Source organism: Tachysurus fulvidraco, chromosome 24 (genome assembly GCF_022655615.1).
Source record: "Tachysurus fulvidraco isolate hzauxx_2018 chromosome 24, HZAU_PFXX_2.0, whole genome shotgun sequence".
NCBI lineage: Eukaryota > Metazoa > Chordata > Actinopteri > Siluriformes > Bagridae > Tachysurus > Tachysurus fulvidraco.
Window position 1 is genome coordinate 3,453,870 of NC_062541.1, and position 24,824 is coordinate 3,478,693.

General features: G+C 41.7%; 1 protein-coding gene across 4 annotated transcripts in view; it reads left to right on the plus strand.

Annotated features, from left to right (window-relative positions):
• The window catches only part of LOC113661975 (potassium channel subfamily T member 2), a 105,542-nt gene that overhangs the window by 72,026 nt on the left and 8,692 nt on the right, over nucleotides 1-24,824 (plus strand). For 2 of the 4 annotated variants that reach the window (XM_047808232.1, XM_047808233.1), the window contains exons 15-23: nucleotides 11,838-11,946; nucleotides 13,019-13,075; nucleotides 14,778-14,930; nucleotides 16,134-16,384; nucleotides 20,323-20,674; nucleotides 20,832-20,940; nucleotides 21,849-22,021; nucleotides 23,990-24,061; nucleotides 24,183-24,317. In XM_047808232.1, coding sequence (XP_047664188.1) covers nucleotides 11,838-11,946; nucleotides 13,019-13,075; nucleotides 14,778-14,930; nucleotides 16,134-16,384; nucleotides 20,323-20,674; nucleotides 20,832-20,940; nucleotides 21,849-22,021; nucleotides 23,990-24,061; nucleotides 24,183-24,317 — 1,411 coding nt within the window. The remainder of the gene's footprint in view (nucleotides 1-11,837; nucleotides 11,947-13,018; nucleotides 13,076-14,777; nucleotides 14,931-16,133; nucleotides 16,385-20,322; nucleotides 20,675-20,831; nucleotides 20,941-21,848; nucleotides 22,022-23,989; nucleotides 24,062-24,182; nucleotides 24,318-24,824) is intronic. The other 2 variants (XM_027176547.2, XM_047808234.1) reach the window with 2 other exon arrangements.

Below are 24,824 nucleotides of genomic sequence, written 5' to 3' on the forward strand. Positions count from 1 at the left end.
AAAACACAGATAAAAACAAAAAACCTCATCCTCATAAAAAGCGCTCACTTTTAAAAACTTTTTCTACCGTGTAAGAAACAGGAATAAACATTTTTTTTAAGTCTGAAAATTTCCCGGAGGGATACGAAGGGACATGGTGGAAAAATAGTTAAGATAGACAGCAAATAGACAAGGAGATGATAAAGAATGTGGGACAGGAATTCTACAGAAATGAGACAGGAAAGGAATGGGAATGTGGTACGAGTGGAATAATGTTTCATTTGGATAGAATAGGAGGGGAAAAAAGGAAGGAATACGGAATGAGGTTAAAGGTGAGGTCTCCGATTTTTGAAAAGACAATGTTGACATTTGAAATCACCAAAACAAACACACCCCTAACCCAAACGGGTCCCACCCCTGTATCGATAGCTCCGCCCATACATACATACGTAACCCAGGCGACTAACAGAAAGAAACGTGTCTTTATCATAGCTGAAGGGAAGAACAATACGATTGTAGATAAACAAACAAGCAAAAATGCCACACAAGCATAATGATGTAAAGGACAAAGGCATATATTAGTTCTGTGTAACAAAGCAAAACCAACGTTACTCACCTATCGAGAAGGAAAAAAGCGCCTCGGCGTCTTAAGTAAAGTCGGCCACATATTCACAGGTCGGAGTTTCCCGAGTCGATAACTCCTGAGCTAAACGCTGTTACTACACAAAACGTGGTTGTAGCTGCCTCTCTACATTACTACGATAGAAAAGAGGTGTTATTTGTGTAGTAACAGCGTTTAGCTCAGGAGTTATTGACTCGGGAAACTCCAACCTGTGAATATGTGGCCAACTTCCTGCTCCTTCAGTTCTCTCCAGCGCTGGAAAGCTGATCCTATATTAACACGTCCTACTTCTTGTCCTTATCGTAAGTCTTTCTTCTCGTTCTTTCTTTGTTTTTATCCTCCATGTCAATGTTAAAACCGTTTTCTGCTAATGTCACACACACGCACCGAACACTCTCTCCGCCCACATCGACAAGCCCCGCCCCTTTCTCCTCATCGGCTACACGTTTGTTTTGAGTTTTGTTTTGATTTTTGTTTATTATTCGGCCCCGACTCGGTTTTCTGAAGCGTTTCTCAAAAAACGGAGACCCTGAATTTAAGACTAGAATAGAAATAGAGTTGAATAAGGGATCGTGTAGCAAAAGAATAAAGAGAATGTATGGAATAGGAATAAAACCGGATTAGATGGGATATGATCGGAATTGTGGAGTTAGAGTAGAAGTGAGAAGCTACATTGGCTGAACAAAGCATCAGCACAAACAACATGAAGGGAAATTAAAAGTGTGTGTGTCACTTATTTATTTATTTATTCATTTATTCATTTATTTATTTATTTTTAAATATGCACTAATGTGCCTTTGCTGCTGTTTTTGTGTTTTATTTATTTATTTATTTATTTTTTGAAGGTTATATCTAATATTGCATGTTTTTGTATATTTGTTTTTGTTGTTGTCATTTGGACTGTACAAAACGGATGTCTCCTGGGGAGTTTAAAAAAAAGTGTTTCCATGTTTCAGTGTATTAGGTGTTTGTTTATTTGTGTATGTAGTTCATTGTGTTTTGTTTGTCTTTGCAGCTGATAATTGAGTCGTGCATCAGAGGTAAATGACAAACATGTTACTTGCAGGTTCGTGGAGAGAAACGATGGACTGTGTCACTCTCAATTAGACAGACAGGAGAGGACGGGGGGGAGGATGTAGAGAAGGACGTCCTCTTATCCTTTATCTGTGTGTGTGTGTGTGTGTGTGTGTGTGTGTGTGTGTGTGTGTGTGTGTGTGTGTGTGTGTGTGTTTCTTACTAAACTGCTGCACCCTGAGGCTTTGCTTTTTCCACAGAAATAATAGGAAACCACCCAGAAAGATGACCGAAAAAAAAAGACAGATTTGGTCATAAAAAGCAAATGAGTCACGATTCACTCGTTTCAGGTGAAAAACAGGCCAGGAAATGAGGCGAGCCTTAATTTTCACTCCTTTAGCTTCTTTGGGGTGGTGGAGTAATGAAACCTGAATGTGTAAATATAATTATTATTATTATTATTGTTGCTGCACATTTACTTCATATTTAAAGAAGATGAAAAATAGAAATCAAAATAAAATAGTAATTACGGATTATTGCACTATAGTCGAACACAGGGGTTTGTTTTTACGGTAGGAAAATGAAACAGAATGTAAACGTACTGAGAAATATATACTGTATATATACACGGGCGCACGGTGGCTTAGTGGTTAGCACGTTTGCCTCACACCTCCAGGGTTGGGGGTTCGATTCCCGCCTCCGCCTTGTGTGTGTGGAGTTTGCATGTTCTCCCCGTGCCTCGGGGGTTTCCTCTGGGTACTCCGGTTTCCTCCCCGGTCCAAAGACATGGTTGATTGGCATCTCTGGAAAAATTGGCCGCAATGAATGAGTGAATGAATGAGTGTGTGTGCCCTGTGATGGGTTGGCACTCCGTCCAGGGTGTATCCTGCCTCGATGCCCGATGACGCCTGAGATAGGCACAGGCTCCCCGTGACCCGAGAAGTTCGGATAAGCGGTAGAGAATGAATGAATGAATGAATATATATACACTGAGGTCTGCAGAGAATGTTAACCTGTAGGTTTTGTATGTATTTATTTATCGCATGAAGAAAATGTGCATTACGATCTGTTCATTGTGTGAGTCGTTACTATGGAAACCGTGACGTAGCAAATGTTTTTTTTCCTTTATAAAGTGTTTTATGTCGTTTTAAGTGCTTCCGCTCTCCTTGTGTGCTCTGGCTTTATTGTGAAGCATTCGAGCTTTAAGGAGTCAATATTACTGTGAAATCCAAACAATAAATATCGACGTGAAGCTTTCTAAACAGATAACGACATGTTTCTGACTTCGGAGATTAAAGCCGCGTCGAACTGCTGAACGTATGCCCCTTTTCCACCGAGGCAGTTTGAGTGCAGGTTCGGAGCCTAATTTAGAACCAGTTCTTTCTGTTTCGACCGCCAAAGCACCGGCTCTGAACCAGGAAAAGTGGTTCTTAAGTAGCACCAAAACGTCGCTGGTCTAGACTTAAGAACCGCTTGCGTCAGGAGCTGTGGGCGGGGCTACTGTTAGCGCATTTGATAATGTACCTTAAGTATACTAATGTTTAATACACTTTTACTTTACCGCGATATGATACATTATCAGCACACATGATAGTAGGTAGCTACATGCTAAGGCAAACTTTTTTTTGTGTTAATGATAAAATAACGTTATGTACTTTATCGATTACAACCTCCGTTTATACAGTTTACACGGAGCCGCACGTACACGTTTTATTCGCCGCGTTTGGATTCCGAAGTAGGTTCACAAAGCCATGAGCATTAACAGTAAAGCGACATCCGCCATTGTTGTTGTGTTTGTGTTTGCCGCTGCTGCGCTAACGTTGCTGGGACACGTGACACGTATACAGTGACGTCACACTCGGCGCTGTGACGGCTCTCTAGCTGGTGGAAAGGCAAACCGGTTCTTAGAAGGTTCGCCAGTGGAACCAACTTTGAACCAGCACTAGCGCTAGCTCTGAACCAGCACCCGGCTTGTCTCCATCCTCTGAATCCTTGAATGAACTCCTTCATGGCGGCGAGCTACAGCGTGACCGGCTGAAATCTTACCGAGAAAAAAAAACGTTATTCAAACAATTCTGTCTGTATGTGAATTTTTTTATAAAGAAGAAGAAGAAGAAGAAGATATCATATGTCAAATGATATGTTGATCTTCAGGACACCTTTTTTGAAGACAATGCAGATTTAATATTTCATTTAATACATTTAACTCCTAGCTCTGGGTTGACTGAGAAATGTCGGTGCCGCAGGCAAGAAAGCATTTCAGAAATGGATTACGGAATTAATTTATGATTTATTGAGTGTTTTATTATTTATTCAGTAATATTTAAAGCAGTGGGACACAGGGATGTTTCCTGCCTGACGGAATCGACACACAGAATGTGGACTAGACTGAAATACTCGCTCGTTAAACTATAACCACATACAGGATCATTTCAGGGAGTTAAAATTGTACAGATGGAGGGAGAATTGTACAGAATCCAGACACTTTAATACAATAAACCAGGAGATTTACGTTCACGGCATTCAATAGTCGCCGTTCTCCAGAGCGACTCACAAAAGTGCTACATGGTCTAATGAAAAACATATTTTTATGCTAGTACAAATACGCCATGAGATAAGAATACTATAAAATTAAGTGTGGAATAAAACAGTTATTAGAGGCATGCTGTTAAATATAAGTCATAAAGAGTCTAGGAATCTATGAATCTTATCTTCAGGATGATTCAGGACCTCAGATCTCAGAGCAACTCTGAACAAGGAAAATACAACAACAACAATGTTTACCTTAGAGAAGAGGTGGGGCTTAAGCTGTTGCTAGGTGACACATTCTTTTGAAGACTGCGATTGGTTGTTCAATTTACAAATAGGTGTGCTTTTAAAATCTGCTCTATTATAAACCTTCACTTTGCCTCGACGTGAAGATATTTGAGTCTATATGGTGTAGGGATTACGTTGGTGACCGATCATATTAGAGATGTTCTATCGTCTTTATGTTATAAATGTGAGAAATGTAAACATCTCTGACACAGAGCAGAAATGTCATAGAGACAAATTAGCATTTCTGCCGCTATGGCAATTTATAATCCGATAAAGAAACTCTCTTTTTTGACTTGACTTGACTTTAATTTTTTCATTCATTCATTCATTCATTCATTCATTCATTCATTCCTTTCCTACCGCTTATCCGAACTTCTCGGGTCACGGGGAGCCTGTGCCTATCTCAGGCGTCATCGGGCATCGAGGCAGGATACACCCTGGACGGAGTGCCAACCCATCGCAGGGCACACACACACTCTCATTCACTCACACACTCACACACTACGGACAATTTTGGATGCCAATCAACCTACCATGCATGTCTTTGGACCGAGGGAGGAAACCGGAGTACCCGGAGGAAACCCCCCGAGGCACGGGGAGAACATGCAAACTCCACACACACAAGGCGGAGGCGGGAATCGAACCCCCGACCCTGTAGGTGTGAGGCAAATGTGCTAACCACTAAGCCACTGTGCCCCCCCCTAAGAATTTTTTATTCTTAGAAATTTGTATGCTTATTATTTTACTGTAACATTCCTACCTAAGAGACTGTAGTGCTGGACCTGAGTCACCCTTCCAGCTCCTTTTTACAGTTTTACACCGCATCACTCGGCGGAATTTGGCTGACGGCATCGTCAGCACTCCCATTAAAGACGAGTTAGTAAAGGAGAAAAAAAACAGAGCATAAGTCAGGCGGTTGTGTGGAATTCGTGCTTGCTTCAAGGCTAAAGTGTTTAGTTTAGAGGTACAGTAGACCTTCAGTCTTTTTTTTTTCACAACCAAAGAACAGCTTTGATGCAGATTCTCTTGAAAGATGAGTGCACTTGCATTTATGGGATTTAGCAGATGCTCGTATCCAGAGCAACTTCATTTTATTTCATTTATACAACTGAGGGTTTAGGGCCTAGCTCAATGGCCCATGAGAAGAATCTTTGCTACTGGAGGGATTTGAACTTATTACCTTCAAAGTAGTAGTTTAGTTCAAGGTCTTAATCTCTGACCTATGAGTCCAGTTTCAGTGACAGATCACTTTTAGTGTCATGTGCTAAATGCATACAGTACAGTGAGTGCCTTTAGGTGTGTCTACTGTAGGTATATTATGGTTAAGTAAAGAAGCATCAGTTGAAGGAAACTGATGCAGAGATCTAATCGCATGCAGGGGAATATCTGCCAGAAACGAGATGATGATGGTCTGAGGGATCCTCAGAATGGCCCGTGTGTAGAGAAACGGCCAAATCCTTTATTTTAAAGGACAAACAAATGAGATAAGAATGTAGCATGAGCCTAGAGCCTGCCAGGAACATGACCTGACTTTATCTTGGAGATCCTAACTTGGAGATACATTTTCAGAGTTTACACAGCAGGTCAGAATGGCTAGGAGTTTGTTTCAGGAGATAAGGGCCAATCCATGTGACGATGTCCTTCAAACATTTTAAGATCTGAGCAGAACCTTGGATAAGAACCTCGGGAAATGACAAGAGGAATTGATGTCATCAGCTTAGTAGTGGTATGAAAGACCATGTGTGGATATGTCCTCAGTGAGAGAGAGACGGTATTTAATGCAGAATAGAACAGGATCAAAAACTGAGACTTGTGGGAATTCAGTGAAGTCTGCGTATAGCAGGTAGATGTGGATCGTGTCAATTTTTATGAGCATTCCTACACATACTGGAGCTGAGCCACTAGCTGACAAGTTAGGATTGAAGATCAAAACCTGATGAGGGATCAGGATAGATAATTGTTTGACTGTCTTTAACAATCACAATGTGATTGTGAAGAGTCCTTTGCGGTGGGCGAGAAGTGCAAAACACATTAACAAATCCGAAAACAAAACAACAAATCGAAAACAAAACAACAAATCGAAAACGCATTAAAAAATCCGTAAACAAAACAACAAATCCAAAAACACATTAAAAAATCCGTAAACAAAACAACAAATCAGAGAACAAATTAACAAATCCGAAAACAAAACAACAAATCGAAAACGCATTAAAAAATCCGAAAACAAAACAACAAATCCGAAAACAAAACAACTAATCGAAAACGCATTAAAAAATCCGAAAACAAAACAACAAATCAGAGAACAAATTAACAAATCAGAGAACAAATTTACAAATCCGAAAACAAAGCAACAAATCGAAAACAAATCAGAGAACAAATTAATAAATCTGAAAACAAATTAACAAATCCGAAAACACAACGGCAATTCCGACAATCCGGAAACGGTAGGTATAGTTTGCGAATGGAAACTTACCGATCATCGGACGAGACACCTGTCATTCACCTGTATATCTTGAATCACAGGTCTCGTGTACAATAATCAGTAAGTTTCCATTCGCAAACTATACCTACCTCTTCCGGGTTGTCTGAGTCGTTGTGTTTTCGGATTTGTTAATGTGCTTTTTGATTTATTAATGTGTTTTGCACTTCTCAGCCACCGTAGTCCTTGAAGTCAGATGAAAAAGAAATACATATGACTATAAACAAGACAAGAAATTTGTTGAAATTATACCTTCCTGAAGTTGCCAAAGCCTTCAGTGTTTTTTTTTCCTCCCTAAATTATCAAATGAAATCAAAGTCGAAATATGACCAGATCTTATGGAGCCATTCATAAAGGAAATAACGAACAAATTGAGGTCTTGAGAGCATTATGGAAGAGATGGGATCCAGCCGACGAGAGACGCAGCTGAATGTCTTCTTCTGAAAAAAGAGAGCTGCATATTAAGGAGACGGAACAGGAAGCGTGAAAATGAAGTGTAATAATAAAGGTAGGAAGGACAGAATGGCATGTCTCGTTAATCCTCTCTTTAAAAAAGGTGGTGAAGTTCTCAGCTCTCAGCAGACTGACTGTCTGGAGCGTCGAAGTCAACTTGACCTGCATTTTGTCGAATGTGATGACGATGGAATTGACGGTGGAGCTGAATGACTGTGCGGTGTTCTTCAGCAGTAACAGTAGAAGAAGAGCAGGTCAGAGTACTTTAGGTAGAGGTAGGTCGTTGGACGCGGTTTAAAGTCTACTAGTTTGGACATCTAGTGAAGTTCATGATACCACCTACTGAAAGTGCCAGAGTCTCGCTGCAGGTCTTCCTTGTACTCTGAGAGATGGTGTGATATTTGGAGCAGTGCTGGAGGATCAGAAGGAGCATAGTGCAGTGCAGGAAGTGGTAAGTGATTTGAGGTACAGTAAGTGGATCCTGGTCTGATTTTGGCTTAGCTATGGGGTGGTGTAAGAGACCTTGGGAACGTAGGAAGTAATGTTCCTTAAAAAGAGGAGCAGACTCTGGATTTTACTGGTTTCTCGCTCCATACTATATCTTTTGGGGTTCCATGCAGTTTTCAGCTTTTCTCCACTTCAGGCCCTGTCATTAGTCCGATCCCCAACGTTACCCCTTGACCCCTTGCTGTTTCTTTCTTGTATCACAAAGTCTTTCTGCGCTTATTTGTATTCTTGATTGCCATGTTCTTTAGATTTTTTCTGTTTGAGCCGGTATCCCAAATCGTCACTGATATTTTTCGATTTCGGATCGTCCGTGTTTAACCCTTTCTGCATGTGATCAGTCTCTTACTATAGATTACGACAGTGTGTTTGATTTCCCTTAATAAAAGCTATGTTGTGGGGGCACGGTGGCTTAATGGTTAGCACGTTTGCCTCACACCTCCAGGGTCGGGGGTTCGATTCCCGCCTCTGCCTTGTGTGTGTGGAGTTTGCATGTTCTCCCCGTGCCTCGGGGGTTTCCTCCGGGTACTCCGGTTTCCTCCCCCGGTCCAAAGACATGGTTAGTTTGGCATCTCTGGAAAAATTGTCCCCAGTGAATGAATGAGAGTGTGTGTGTGCCCTGTGATGGGTTGGCACTCCATCCAGGGTGTATCCTGTCTTGATGCCCGATGACGCGTGAGACACAGGCTCCCCGTGACCCGAGAAGTTCGGATAAGCGGTAGAAAATGAATGAATGAATGAATGAATGAAAGCTATGTTGTGTTTACATACAGTACTTGCATCCTGCCTGAAATCGCTAAGAATTTAAGCAGCCTGTCAGCCACAGTTTTATTATTAATAGGCTGAGGAGCAGAACATCTAAGGAATACTCTTGTTCTTAGCTGGGGATTATTCTAAGGCAGTGCAAACATGGCATCATATATGATTTTATTATAGATGTTTGTTTTGGCATCACTGCTTGATTCTGAGCTCTGGTTACTGTCTGTGTGGAGTTCTGTCTAATCTTCTCATGATCAGGTTTCCTTAAGGTTCTCCAGTTTCATTACACCTCCTACGAAACATGGCAGTCGGTAGATAAAGTCCGTAACTACACTCTTTCACACTTCACTTAACTCTGGGTTATCATCGTTCTAGAGGAACGTCTCACACGTGTGATGTAGAAGTAAGGCTTAGCATGGCTTTTTTCCCTGGATATGAAACCCTGCACTGAAGCAGAGTTACGACGGCTTTTACAGTGGTAACTCACCATTGCGTTGCTAACCGTGTACAGCGTGTGGCCGTGTGGCGTTAGAATGTTCAGACTAGATGCTTAGCAACAGAAACTCAATCAGAAACCGAACAACAGGTGAAAACCATCTATCAGGTGAAAAGGTAGCAACGTTTAACAAAAAAAAAATGGCTCGGAAAAAAAAAAAATAAAGTTATTAAAGATAACAGAACCTGTTCGGGGACAGAACAACAGACCTGAGTGGTTTTTTTTTACTCACTGATGGGAAAGGAAGAGACGAGCCGTTATTTAAAGCGGGCGCAAGCTGGATTCATCCAATCAGAGTTGTTGATATATACACTACAGACCAAAAGTTTGGACACACCTTCCAAAAGTTTGGACACACCACCTTTTCAACAGGACAATGACCCCAAACACACCTCCAGGCTGTGTAAGGGCTATTTGACCATGAAGGAGAGTGATGGGGTGCTGCACCAGATGACCCGGCCTCCACAGTCACCGGACCTGAACCCGATCGAGACGGTTTGGGGTGAGCTGGACCGCAGAGTGAAGGCAAAAGGGCCAACAAGTGCTAAGCATCTCTGGGAACTCCTTCAAGACTGTTGGAAGACCATTTCAGGTGACGACCTCTTGAAGCTCATCAAGAGAATGCCAAGAGTGTGCAAAGCAGTAATCAGAGCAAAAGGTGGCGACTTTGAAGAACCTAGAATATGACATATTTTCAGTCATTTCACACTTTTTTGTTATGTACGTATATAATTCCACACGTGTTCATTCATAGTTTTGATGCCTTCAGTGTGAATCTACAATTTTCATAGGCATGAAAATAAAGAAAACTCTTTGAATGAGAAGGGGTGTCTAAACTTTTGTTCTGTACTGTAAATATGCAAATTAGAAGAAGGTTAATCCCGGGTTTAGTACAGCGTTAAACAAGGTCCGATGATAGAGAGACAGGGTTTAGTGTTAACAGCAGTCTGAAACCTCTAACTATATAATCCCAGGATTCCAGGATTGTGAAAGCTCTGAGAATTATCTGACCAGTGAACTTTATTTCATTTTATTCTGTTTTGATGACATGAACTGTTTTTTAGATTTTATTCATTTGATTTTATAAAAGAAATATTTAGAATGTGAATCTCACAATCCGTGATTTTAAATGTTTATAAAAAGCCCCAGTAATCACTGTTATGGGACACTGTTTATTTTTGTTCAACCCATTTCCATCCTATTGTGCTTCTTTCCCCTCTTTTTTTTATCAGTCTTTTAACGAGGACCATTTTTGCTCCTTTTCTCTTACATAACACGTCTTAAGGCTCGGGGAAATTCACTTTACAATAAAACTGTTCTTGTCCATGAAAGGCATGAATAAAAAATAAAAAAAAAACAGCAGGTGCTCACAGCAATAACGGCCTACTTCATCCGTTTAAGGAAAAACAGCCAGCTTTTTGGCTCGGCGATAAAAGGACGGCTCGTGCTCGGGATTTTAAAAGGCGAGCACGATCGTATGGATTTGACTTTAATTATCTAATGTTGTAAATATTTGCTCATTACAGCTGAACTGCAACGCCAACACGCTGCTTTAGTAATTAGCCATGCAGCTGTTTTGTCAGCATTTTAACGCTGTAGGCATTTTTCTCTTTAATTAAATGACAACAGTGTATTCAGATCCGTGCCTTTCCTTTTTTTTTTTCCTGTCCTTGTTTTTTCGTTTTTATTTTAATCTTTATCTGACTCTCGTTGTTTATGTAGTGATGATGGACATCGCCTGCTGCCTCTGTGTGTGTGTGTGTGTGTGTGTGTATGTGTGTGTGTGTGTGTGTTTATACTGTGTGGTTTTAGTCCACACTTATCAAAAGCACTGAAGTGACAGGAGGGCCGGAGGTCATTTTACAGCCGGTCTTATTGACAGATGAGAGCTGAGGCTCTGTAGACCAGATGCTGGCTTTCACACAATAGAAAGAACAACAACACAAAACTAGAACGGTACATTTCCTAAAGAAAATGTGCTTGAATGTGCTTGCACGTGGCAAGTTCCCCTCATCGTGCTGAGTGTTTTGATATGTCACATGTCCTTGTTGTGCTAAATTTTTTATTTCTCTAATTTTGGGGGCAGGGCTACACGTGACGTCAGTTCCCCTCATAGTGCTGAGTGTTTTGATATGTCACATGTCCATGTTGTGCTAAATTTTTGATTTCCCTTTAATTTTAGGAATTTCCCATTCATTTCTATGGGACTTTTTTGGCCGCTTTGGGTCTAGGACAAAAGCTGCGGGACAAGTTACGCGCCGAAAAAGTGTCCGGGAGAATAATAATAATAATAATAATAATAATAATAATAATAATAATAATAATAATAATAATAATAATAATAATAATAATAAGTATGCAAGAGAATAAGAATGTGCTTTAGCAAGCACATTAACTACACCTGTATTGTGTATTACCTCCTTCTTTACCCGTCTTACGTGCTCCACCTTGATCAGGGTGATTTTTAGCTCTTACAGTATATCACTAAAAAAATCGAACTTTTCATAAAATCGAATCGAAGAAAAATTTCAAACAATATTTCTTTTCTTTTTTTTCAAGGTTCTTTGCTGATAGACTCGTGTTTTAATCTCTCAACATATCTGACAGACTTAAGGATTCCCTCTCGGTGGCTTTGCCTTACTCACTGGGGGACATTTATGTTAAAGGTTTCCGTCTTCATTCTGTTTGTTTTGCTTGTTTTTGTTTTGATACAGATCATGTGGTGTGTGAAGAAGAGTTTAAGTATGCCATGCTCGCCCTCAACTGTGTGTGTCCCGGCACCTCCACTCTGATTACCTTACTGATCCATTCGTCCAGAGGACAGTGAGTACACACACACACACACACACACACACACACACACACACACACACACACACACACACACACACACACACACACACACACACATATAAACACACTTATCAGGGATTTAGTGCTGTAAATCTGTTTCCTCCTGAGGTTTCTTGCTCATGTCAGCTCAGAGAGATTTTCCTCATTATTGTGTCCTCTGGGTTGTTCATTAAGGCTCTAATTTTATATCCAGATTTCTCTAAAGCTGCTCAGTCACCAGACCTGTGGCTGAAAATGCTTTACAGTCCGACTGAATTTAACTCATAGCTCCAGGATTATTGTTGGTAAACTCTGCCATCTCTGCAGCTCAGGTTACATACATACATACATACATACATACATACATACATACATACACACACACGTACACACACACACACACACACACACACACACACGTACACACACACACACACACGTACACACACGTACACACACGTACACACACACACACATACACACACACACACACACACACACACACACGTACACACACACATACACACACATACACACACATACACACATACACATACACACACATACACACACACACACACACACACACGCACACATACACACATGCACACACATACACACATGCACACACATACACACACACATACACACATGCACACACACACACACATACACACACATACACACACATACACACACATACACACAAATACACACACATACACACACGCATACACACATGCACACACACATACACACGCACACACACATACACACATGCACACACACATACACACACACAAACACACACACATACACACATGCACACACATACACACAGATACACACACACACACACACATACACACACATACACACAAATACACACACATACACACACCCATACACACATGCACACACACATACACACATGCACACACACATACACACATACACACACACATACACACACACACACACACACACACACAAACACACACACATATATACTTACATACACTCACCTGCATTCTTACCTACAGTGTATGTTCTTTCTGTTCAGAACAGCGCCTTCAGAAACCTTCAAGCAGCGAGGAGGAGCCTTTCAGCCCCTTCACAGGTCCATAACCTCACAATCACCATTTCAGTGCTTAATGGGAAAGAGATCCTAGTGGAGTCCAATCAACAATTCCCATCAGGATCTAATGGTGTTTAATGTTTCCCAAGAACCTGATCCTGATCTTTTCAGCATGTCATTAAATACAGTGCTAATGGAATATTTACCAACTCTGACTAAATCACTGTGAAGGCATGAGATCAGATCAGGAAGTCTATGAGGTCCGTCGTAGCCAGACTTGCGCAATACTTCTCCTCAGTCAGGTTAAAAACCTCAGCAGGATCTGATTCACTGTGATATTAAATCTTTTCGAGACTCTTGAATATCATTTCAACCATGATAGCCTGCTATCTGTAATGCACTGTGTGTAGCCCAGTGGTACCCAACTTTTTTTTTTGCCGCGGACCGGTCAATGTTAATAATTTAAATTTAATTGTATTTAAACATGCCTTTTTAACTCACTACAACACTAAACCAATGAGAACCCTGAGCTTGTTTCTTTACAACGAGACGGTTCCATCTGGGGTAACAGGAGACAATGACACCCGAAGTGTGTCGCTTATGTCCAGTTTATTCCGTTGTTTTGTTTCGGTTGCCGTCACTGCAGAAATCCCCGCTTCACACAGATAGCATGTCGGAAATGGCGATAGGGATGTAAGTGCTGTGGTGACAATCTCAGGGTATTCCGCCATGACTTTAATCCAGAACACCGGCAGAGTTTCTAACTTTCTAACGACGTCTGTTTCCTGCTCATTTTTGCTAATCTGTGGGTTAAATTTGAACAAACACAATATACACGTACACCAAGCACCGTTAAACATGACAAAGTACCGGTGAACAGAGAGAAGAGCGATACACACCTTCTCTCTCCACCAAAGCTACAACACCACTGCCGCTCGCAGCCGCTCAGCTCCAGACGTCACCTAAACCCGGCCCGATATCACGATATTTTGCGCATGCGCGGTATCGGTGCGGCTTTAGGTGACGTCTCTCAGCTCCCGGTTAACCTCTCGTCCATGGAAAATCGCACAAACCCGAGAGAAATACACCACAGTAAATACAATGGGAATAATTTAATGTTCCTTGGGCGGCCCGGTACCATTTGGGGGTTGGGGACCACTGGTGAAGAGGGTTGAATATTCTCCAAATCAGTTCTTCCGGTTCTAATCTAATCACACCTTTATAGACGTTACGGTAACAAATCAGCGATTTCACATTTTGCTGTTATTTTATTTTGCAGAGTTCAATTTGGTCGCTTTTCTTATCAGGGCTCTAAGAGAAATTAACAGGGATTCATGGGCGGAGCTAGAAACCGTGCCGCACACTGATCGGTTAAAGGTTAATTACAAGATTATTTATTGGTGAATGTAATGTTGTACACACACTGTGTTTTTTTTGACACAAATAAGAGGTGACCCCTGGTGTGTGTGTGTGTGTGTGTGTGTGTGTGTGTGTGTGTGTGTGTGTGTGTGTGTGTGTGTGTGTGTGTGTGTGTTTGTTTGTTTTTTTTGTCATATTTTAACAACGCACTCGATATGTCTAATCGATCAAATAAATCTATGTGGTGATTAATCAAATTTTGTCTCTATGATCTTTCCCCTTTCTGTCACAGTTAACGCTGATCTTTGTGGCATTTGAGGAAAGGATTTAAGCTGTGAATCTTATAAAGGTCACTGCTGTGGTTTTTTTTTCTCCTCTGCCACAGGGAAGGAGGAGCGAACTCGGCCGACCAGTGGCAGCGTACGTACCGCCGCTGCTCGGCGAATGAAGTGCATCACATCCGGCTGGAGGAGAGCAAGTTTTTCGGAGAGTACCAGGGCAAGAGCTTCACCTTTGCCTCATTCCATGCCCACAGAAAGTGAGCTGTGTATAAACACACACACACACACACACACACACACACACACACACACACACACACACACACACACACACACACACACACAGTTCATATATGATTCATATGTAGTTCTGATTACAATTTTTTTTCCCCCAAACACTTTGAAACCCATTTCTTTGCTTCGGCGTCTGATTAAAAGTACGGAAATCTTATTTGTTTTAAATTACGTTTAAATCCTTTGGATGTCTTTTTTTTTCTTTCTTTTTTCCTTCAAAGCTCTTCTGATCTCTGCTGTAAGCTGCTGTGGTGTTTCACTTCTCCAGGGGTTTTCATGCTTTTTTCTAGAGATCCTGTAATGTTGTTTTTGCAATGCCCAATTTGCTCTGTTGTGCTTTGCTTCTAACCAGCACCTCATCTTCAAAATTGCTTTCCTTCACATCACAGTCAATAGTGAAGGCAGTTAGAGAACAGCTGAGAGATCGTTCATCACCGGGGTGTCAGGAGCAACCGGGGGATGAAACACAACAAATTGCCTTTATTCGTTCCTGCATGTGATAGGAATTATTACTGTCATAACCTCTGATTTAAATCCGCTGGTCCTTTTGTTTTGACTTCTGTAGATCACGACGAAGGTTTTCCCGACGGTTTGGGAATTTGATGCCGAGATATGTCGTATACACGCGGTCTTATACTGTACAGTAAAGAATATTTTTTCTCCCTCGTGAAGTTAAAAAAAAAAAAGAAAAGAAAAAAAAAACAGCTTGTCTTGTTACCATGGAAACCACAAGGCATGAACTCCTCCATCCTGAAGACCTAAAGTTTCAGCTTTACCTCTGACTGGAACAAAGCACTGACATTTCCATAAAATAAATGTGCAACACCCGTGCAAGTCCCTGTGAGCGAACCGTTACTATAGAAACCATAACGTGTAAGAACCGGCACGTTTATATGGACGTGTGATAAATATGTGATTTGCAGCTGCAGTAGTGTAAGAGAAATTTAATTGACCGATCTGACCAATCAGAATCGAGTATTCGAATCTGCAGTAACGGTGCGTAGAAACTGGTAGGTGGCTTAGGTTAGGTTATGACAGTTGCCTCAACATCTGCACGGTTGGGAAGAGGTTCGACGCACGTCTCCACCCTCTATGTGCTCCTGTGTGTCTCCCGGGGCTTCGGGGGTTTTCTCCAGACCTCAGTGTGTGTTTGTGTGTATTGTCAGATACGGCGTGTGCCTTATTGCCGTACGGAGACTGGACACGGCCAACATCCTTCTGAACCCTGGACCGTGCCACATCATGGGAGCTTCAGACACCTGCTTTTACATAAATATCTCCAAAGAGGAGAACTCGGCCTTCGTCCGGGGACACAGAGAACCCAGCAGGGGCCCTGGAGACAGTTCCAGAGGCGTCCCACAGACCATCTACCACGGACTCACGCGTCTGCCTGTCCACAGCATCATCGCCAGCATGGGTCAGTCAGGGGTTAATAATTATTGAATCACATAAATAAACTGTACAGTGGTGTGTAGAAAGTTGCGTTCAGTGGTGTGTCATGTTCTCAATTAACTACTGAGCAACACTTACTTTAATAGGAGCACATTTAAGGTTGCAGCACCAGACGTTTCGCTCAATACAAGGTTACATCTCCACTATCGAGTCGGTCAGGTCATGATGAGGTCATAAGATGCTTCATCTCAATTTTTGTACACTGTTTCACTGAGTGGGTCATAAGATTAAGAATTATTATACATGTAGAATACCATTCATGTTCATATTTTACAGTTTTGTTGTTGTTTTTTTTCTGTTATGGCCTTAAAATGTCCTTCAGAGGAGAACAAGAGGACATCCATCACATCATCATGCATAGTCTCATCATCCAGCTTGTCTGTAACTAAGGAATTTCTGCTACCTTCTTAAAAAACCCTTCGTGTCTGAGACCTGAGGTCAAAAAAACACTGTAGTCTGGAGAAGATAACTTGCCTAGCAACCCATAGCAACCACATTATCAGTTCTGTTCAGTGCCCAAAATGTAGAATAGATCTTGAGGTCTTACTATTTCAGACGTACGTATGTTCAGACAAATATGTTTGTCAAGAGTGATTTGTCCCTACACACTTTAGTCATGATACTGAAGCAGAGGAGTGTCAGTGTCATGTTCTGACCTGATGGCTCCATCACTTTATGTCCCGAGGTGCTGCCTCTCTCTCGTCCTGCCTCTCTCTCTCTCTCTCTCTCTCTCTCTCTCTCTCTCTCTCTCACTCACTCTCTCTCTCTCTCTTTATATACTAATAGACCTAGCCCTAGGATCTGATCACAGTGTACACACTTTTAATAAATTGATTCTTTATTTTTTATTTCTTTATTTCTGCAGTATTCTGCTCATGGGTTCACATCCATCACTTGGTCTCGACCCTCTTAAGATTCTGTCTTAACTACATCCCTAACATCGACACCCTTAGCACTGTCAATCTTCTTCCCTTCACCTCTATACGCTCTACAGGTTAACAGTTTACTGTATAATCACATGATCTGGTGCCACTAAAGCCCTATTCGGACGGGATTAGTTCTACGTGGGGACGTGGGGGGTAAAGTAATTATTACCAGAGCTTCTCTGTGATTTTAGTCCCGTCCGAATGTGCCATCTCGGTAATCATTACGGACAATGTCAGTAAAGATTACGGCGACTTTTACCTTCTGTAATTAAAAAAAATTACCTCAGGTAATGCTAATCCCGTCCGAATAAACCCGATGTAAATATGTACGGTAAAATTCCGTCATTTCCTGTTTAAAAGTAGTTTTTGGCACGTTTTTCAAGCATGGAGGTTCAAGAAAGTTGTCTGTTTGAGCACGTGATAACGGGAGGCGACGTCATACGCACATGACGACAAGGAGGTTACTGTGGTGCATAAAGCGAGTTACCCCTCCCACTTCTGCTAGTTTTACTGAGATGTCTTGTCCCGTGCGAATTGGCCAATTAATATTACAGACGTCCTGAGGTAAAATTGCATTACTCCACGTCCCCACGTAAAACTAGTCCCGTCCAAATAGTGCTTTAGAAACAGATGAGGTAATGGTTTGGGGTTTGGGGCAATGCCTATTGTTCACAACACTATACAAAAATAACAGCTAATAAGTTCAAGAAGTCATTTTTATTAGCTTTGTTACATTTATCCACACGCAGGTGTACAGGACAGTGGTGAGACCGGCCATGCTGTACGGTTTAGCTAGAGGTAGCCGAGCTGAAGATGTTGAGGTTCTCTTTGGGAGTGACGAGATTGGACAGGATTAGGAACGAGTACTTGGACGTTTGGGGGACAAAGTTAGGGAGGCCAGATTAAGATGGTTTGGACATGTTCAGAGGAGGGAGAGTGAGTATATCGGTAGGAGAATGTTGGACATGGAGCTGCCAGGCAGGAGGCAAAGACGAGGTATACGGATGTAATTAATGAGGATATGAAGCTAGTGGGTGCAAGTGTTGAAGATACAGAAGATAGGGATAGGTGGAGAGAGACGATTCGCTGTGGTGACCCCTGAAGGGAAAAGCCGAAAGAAGAAGAAGAAGACATTTATCCACATGCACTAACTATCGATAACGTGCGATGAGGTGCCGCTGTTGGTGGACGCGACTGTTATGCTAAACGGTTTAATTTAGAATCAAACGTTTATTAAACCAGTTATTTATAGACCGTGAGACCTGAAAGATAAACAGTTTAGTAGGTATCTTGGGTACTACTATTAAAAACATCAGTGGAAACATAAAAGACAAATAAAAGACATTGCCCTCATTTCCAAAAATTCATATTAAGTTTTTTTTTTTTTTCAGTGTCCCAAATTAAAAAAAAAAGAAATCAAAACGATGCTCAAGTGCATAGCAGGTTCTGACTTTGTACTGGAGTGCTGAATAAGAAATTATGGGAAAGGTGTGGGCACAATTAGAGAACAAATAAATCGACAGGACAAGTCCAACATCTCCACCTAGTGAAAAGGGCTGGGAATGAAATCCTGCCTGGAGTCCTGTTCGTCGTTCCAGTGACCGTAGGGAGATGAGTGTGTAAAATATATCTTTACGCTTTAAACGCCGATCGATGGACTAAACAACCGAAGAACACGCTCTAACACTGGTGTACAGAATCAAAGCAGAAGCAGACGGTACGTTATGTCATATTTTCTGTACTCCAACACACCTCAAGCCACCAGCGTGTGTGCTAATAGCTAGCTGTTATAACGCAAACAATGCTAATGAGTTAAACTGACTTTCCCTAAAAAAATTTATATAAATATTTATAGTTATTTATTTATTTATTTTTATTTGCATTTAAGTTTGTTGTTTCTAATTATAGAGGTTTTAGAATTTGTACAGATTTATGTTTATTAGGTTTTTTAGATCTCGTTTACGAGTGAGGGAAGGACGGAGCGGGAGATCGACAGGCGGATTGGTACGGTATATCCTCTGCAGTGATGCGATTGATATACCGGTCTGTTGTGGTGAAGAAAGAGCTGAGCTGCAAGGCGAAGCTCTCTATTTACCAGTCGATCTACGTTCCTACCCTTTACCTATGGTCATAAGCTTTGGGTCATGACCGAAAGGACGAGATCCCTCAGAGTAGAGCCGCCGCTCCTCCACATCGAGAGGGGTCAACTGAGGTGGCTCGGGCATCTGTTCCGGATGCCTCCTGGACGCCTCCCTGGGGAGGTGTTCCGGGCATGTCCAACCGGGAGGAGGCCCCAGGGAAGACCTAGGACATGCTGGAGGGACTATGTCTTTCAGCTGGCCTGGGAACGCCTCGGTATTCCCCCGGAAGAGCTGGAGGAAGTGTCTGGGGAGAGGGAAGTCTGGGCGTCCCTGCTTAGACTGCCGCGCCCGCAACCCGGCCCCGGATAAGCGCCAGAAGATGGATGGATGGATGGATGGATGAATGGATGGATGGATGGATGGATGGATGGATGGATGGATGGATGGAAGTTTTTTTAGATGTTAAGATCTTTTTATACTTAGATTTTAAAATGTAGCTTTTTAAAAATATAGATTTTCTTCGATTTTTTTTAGTTTTCCATTTAGGTTTTTGATGTAGGTCTGAAGCCTGGTCTTCTTTTTTTATTTCATTTAAAAACCATAATGTTTTACTTAAAGGGAAGCGAGGAAACATTTGAAAGTTTGATGAGAAATTAATTAGTCCAGACAGATGTATCATTATGATGAATATTATGTAAATGTACTTTCCTATGTCCGACATACTCGTTGTAATATAGTTATTAATCCTGGCAGAGTTAACGAGGCAGTAAAGTACTGGTTTAAGTTAAACTTTTCAGATGCTGATTTGATTTCTATTGAAATTCTATCATTTTACTTTTAAACAGTTTAATAATCACTTCTTAATGCAGGTTCTTCTTGCTAATCTGACTCTGCAGGTACGGTGGCAATAGATCTTCATGACTCCAGTGACAGCAGCCCTGAAGGCTCTGGCCCAGGGGGCATCGCCCTGAGTACGGGAAGGACTGGACGCACAGGAACCCGTGTGGAAGTGGGTGGAGCCAACACATTGGCCCCACCCCCTGTGGATGACTCTGGTGAGGACAGAAGGCACAGCATTGCTCCAGTCCTGGAACTTGTGGATGGTGTCCATGGTCCCACCTTCGACCTGCTGGGGGACCAATCAGAAGACGAGGGGGGAGAGGACGGCAAAGAAGAAGAGGAGGAAGAGGAAGAGGAAGTGGCAGGTCGAGGAGAGCACAAGGGCCAGTGGTGGGGTATGCAGGGCGAGTAAGTAGTCAGCGAAGTTCAAAATTAGGGTTAGGATTTAATGTATTAAGGTGAAGACATGCCATTATTTACCTGACACAATAAAACCAGTGTGTGTGTGTGTGTGTGTGTGTGTGTGTGTGTGTGTGTGTGTGTGTGTGTGTGTGTGTGTTTGGAGTAGGTGGGTAAAGGGTTACCCACTCAACTCCCCGTACATTGGTAGCTCTCCTGCCCTTTGCCACCTCCTGCAGGAGAAGATGCCCTTTTGCTGCCTTCGCCTTGATAAGGTGAGAGACCGTTTCTATAGAAACAGCTTACAGCTCACACACTGGGCAGACAGCAGACCATCAACACAAAAGTCTGTCGTCGTTGAAGGTGTGAAGTTTTCCCTCAGGATAGATTTATTTTCCGACAAACTGCGTTTCTGACTTATTAACTGGAGAGAAAAAGAAATATAGCTGCTACTGCATATTAAATGAAGCTATAAATAGATAAGAAATAAGTTGTAAGTAATAGAAGGTGAGTAACATGCTTCAGGATGTAGATAGATAGACAGACAGACAGACAGACAGACAGATAGATAGATAGATAGATAGATAGATAGATAGATAGATAGATAGATAGATAGATAGATAGATAGATAGATAGATAGATAGACAGACAGACAGACAGACAGACAGACAGATAGATAGATACACAGACAGACAGACAGACAGACAGACAGATAGATAGATAGATAGATAGATAGATAGATAGATAGATAGATAGATAGATAGATAGACAGACAGACAGACAGACAGACAGACAGACAGACAGATAGATAGATACACAGACAGACAGACAGACAGACAGACAGACAGATAGATAGATAGATAGATAGATAGATAGATAGATAGATAGATAGATAGATAGATAGATAGATAGATAAACAGACATACAGACAGACAGATAGATAGATAGATAGATAGATAGATAGATAGATAGATAGATAGATAGATAGATAGATAGATAGATAGATAGATAGAAGTTTTTGAATGAATTGTTAGAAATTGATTATTATTACTACACATTAATCTAAATTCGAGTCCCATAGTGTTAAAGAATATCTTCATTTTTCACCAGAGGTGTTAATTTATGCACTATTAGGTTCTCAATTCTCTTCCCTCCATGTTGTTTTGTTCTCGCCGTGTCGCAGGCGTGTCATCACATGCCTTACGAGGATGCTCGCTCATACGGTTTCAAGAACAAGCTGATCATCGTGTCGGCCGAAAGTGCCGGTAACGGCCTCTACAATTTCATCGTGCCTCTGCGAGCGTATTACAGACCCAGGAAGGAGCTGAACCCCATAGTGCTCCTGCTGGAGAGCATGTGAGTAACAAAAACTACATCAGGATGTGACATCAGGTTTAATGTCTGCCAATAAAGGATTAAAGGTGTGAGGGGAAGGTCTTATCTACAAGATGAATGCAGGTGAAGTCTTACAGGTGCGAAACATTTAAATGTCTACGGTTATTTTATTTTTTTTGGACTTGAAGGTTTCCTCGTATGTTCCATTATTACGTGTTTGGATCATGAGGCAAAATATTGACATCCAAGTAAATGGGTTAATGTTTAAGCTCCTGAAGGAGAAAAAGGGTTTCATTACAGTGTCTTATTTATTTATTTATTTATTTGTTTGTTTGTTTGTTTAGCAGAAACAAACAAACACCTCTACGGTAGAAACGAACCTCACAGATGAGACTCTGCATTCAAACTTTCCTCTCCGTATCGCTTTTAGCCATCAGCCGTGACCTCATGTCCGCCACACCGCAGCAACTCTCGTTAAATATGAAACCTAATCGCTGCGCTTTCGCCCGTGAATGAAAAGTGATTCGGTACACGACAGGACTTTAACACAATCAGACGCAATAAAGCTCTGAGTCATTTCTTTCAATGCTTCCTTTTTACTGATTGTAGCTAGGATTTCATAGCACGGGCTCCAGTTGTCAGTTTGGCAAATCTGATCAGAGACACTGGGGAGAAGACATCAGGTGGTCGTTGGAGTCACCTCACGCTGAAGATAATCGGCTTTCACTTATTTTATTCCTTTTTTAATCCAATCTTTTTGCCGCTTCTGGAGAAAGCGACCTCTAATTGAATTGAAAGAAAAGACAGAACTATATCAGGGTGTATTTGCTCCTCAAAACTACTGTGTGTGTTTTTCCCCCCAAACTATTTTTATATTTTTACTTTTGTTCTTGGGTAAAAGCCTTATTGAAGCATTAGATTCATTCATTCATTCATTCATTCATTTTCTACCACTTTATATGAACTTCTCAGGTGTCATCGGGTCATCGAGGCAGGGCACTCAGGGGGCACTCAGAGACTCAGAAATTAAAAAGAGTTACAGACTCGTAATTACGACTTTGTGGTTGTTTGGTCATGTGCCTGTAAATACTCGTAAATCCCATCTTTCGCACATGCATCCATATTACTGGGGGATGTGGAAGCCTAGTGGTTAAGGACTACCGGTCGGAAGGTTGTGAGTTTAGCGTCATGGCTCCAGAGTCCAAGCTTCAAACGTCAACCGTGTCAGTTTCCTCCGCGTTCTTCCGGTAAGTCCCGACAACGGTTTAGCCAGATTACTGTACGTTCAAATGTGGACATGATAAACAGCTCGTTGGTGTTTGTGTGTTTTGTCCAGTGTATATTCCTACTCGTCTCCACCGCACCCCTGACAAGGATAAAACGTGACCCGAAAGTGAACGAGTGTCTGAGAGAGTGAGCGAGTTATCAAGCTTTCAAAAGGCCACATCATCCAATCAAAGTATAAATTACACCCTATAAAAGAATTGGAAGTCTCGGCATGGCGATAAAAAAATCTACTTTGAACTATTTGGTGAAGTAAATTGGAAAAGAAATGGGATGGAGTGAAAAAGAGACGAGACACACATCCAGATGTCTGTATAGTACACTCTGATCTACAATTCCACCTTCACACTGAGATAGAAATTGTTTCTAGTAGGTATAATCTTCCTTTATTTGTAGCTTCTGTGCGAGAAGACACATACACAAATCGAGGCCGTCTAAGCTTTTGCTTCAGTCTGGAACATTCCACGTTACACACTCACGTGTGTCACACTCGGCGATCAAAACCCACTCCCAGCAGGTACAAATCAAACCACCTACATTAATGAGACCCTATTCTTATTTGTCTGTGTGTGTGTGTGTGTGTGTGTGTGTGTGTGTGTGTGTGTGTGTGTGTGTGTGTGTGTGTGTGTGTGTGTGTGTGTGTGTGTGTGTGTGTGTGTGTGTGTGTGTGTGTGTGCGTACGTGGGTTGGTTTATTTGTTAACAGACCTGAAGCAGACTTCCTGGAGGCTATCTGCTGGTTCCCCGTGGTCTTCTACACAGTGGGATCCATCGACAAGTAAGAGAAGCCTCAGGCATTTTCTTTACACCATACAGTCCTTCTAATAAGAACTACATTATTCTGCTTCTAACTTTAAAAAACCGTGTGTGTGTGTGTGCGTGTGTGTGTGTGTGTGTAGTCTAGACAGTTTGTTACGCTGTGGCGTGACGTTCGCAGACACCATGGTGGTGGTGGATAAGGAGAGCTCGATGATCGCGGAGGAGGATTACATGGCCGACGCTAAAACCATCGTGAACGTCCAGACGCTCTTCAGGTGCTGCTTACGAGCGTCTACTGCATGTACCATGACCTCTTTTTTTTAATCTCATAATAAAGACAATAATGAATAATTGAAATGAATATTTAAGCACAATTTGCAAAACACCCCCCCCCTCTCCCCCACAGACGTTGACAGTTTGACCTACAGATATCCAGTGTAATCTCTGGTTAATAATTGAGCAGTGCCCAGGATGTTATTACAGCACATGAGCTCTTTATTTTCATCTGCTTCCCACATGCTAATTTCAACTAAACACTATATTAGCTTGCTAAGTAGCTACCATTGTTTACTGAGATCAAGTAGCAGGAAGTATTTTTACGATCCTGATCTTGTACTAATTGAGCATGTGTTCAGTATGTGTTCATCCTTTCAAGCTACTACACATCAAAACCCTTTTTAGACTCTTTCTAGACTTCTGACTCTTTAAGTCACTTTAAGTAACTCTTTCAAGCAAGTGAAGCAAACTCCACGATATCCAGTGTGTCGTTTCCGATTTGAGCA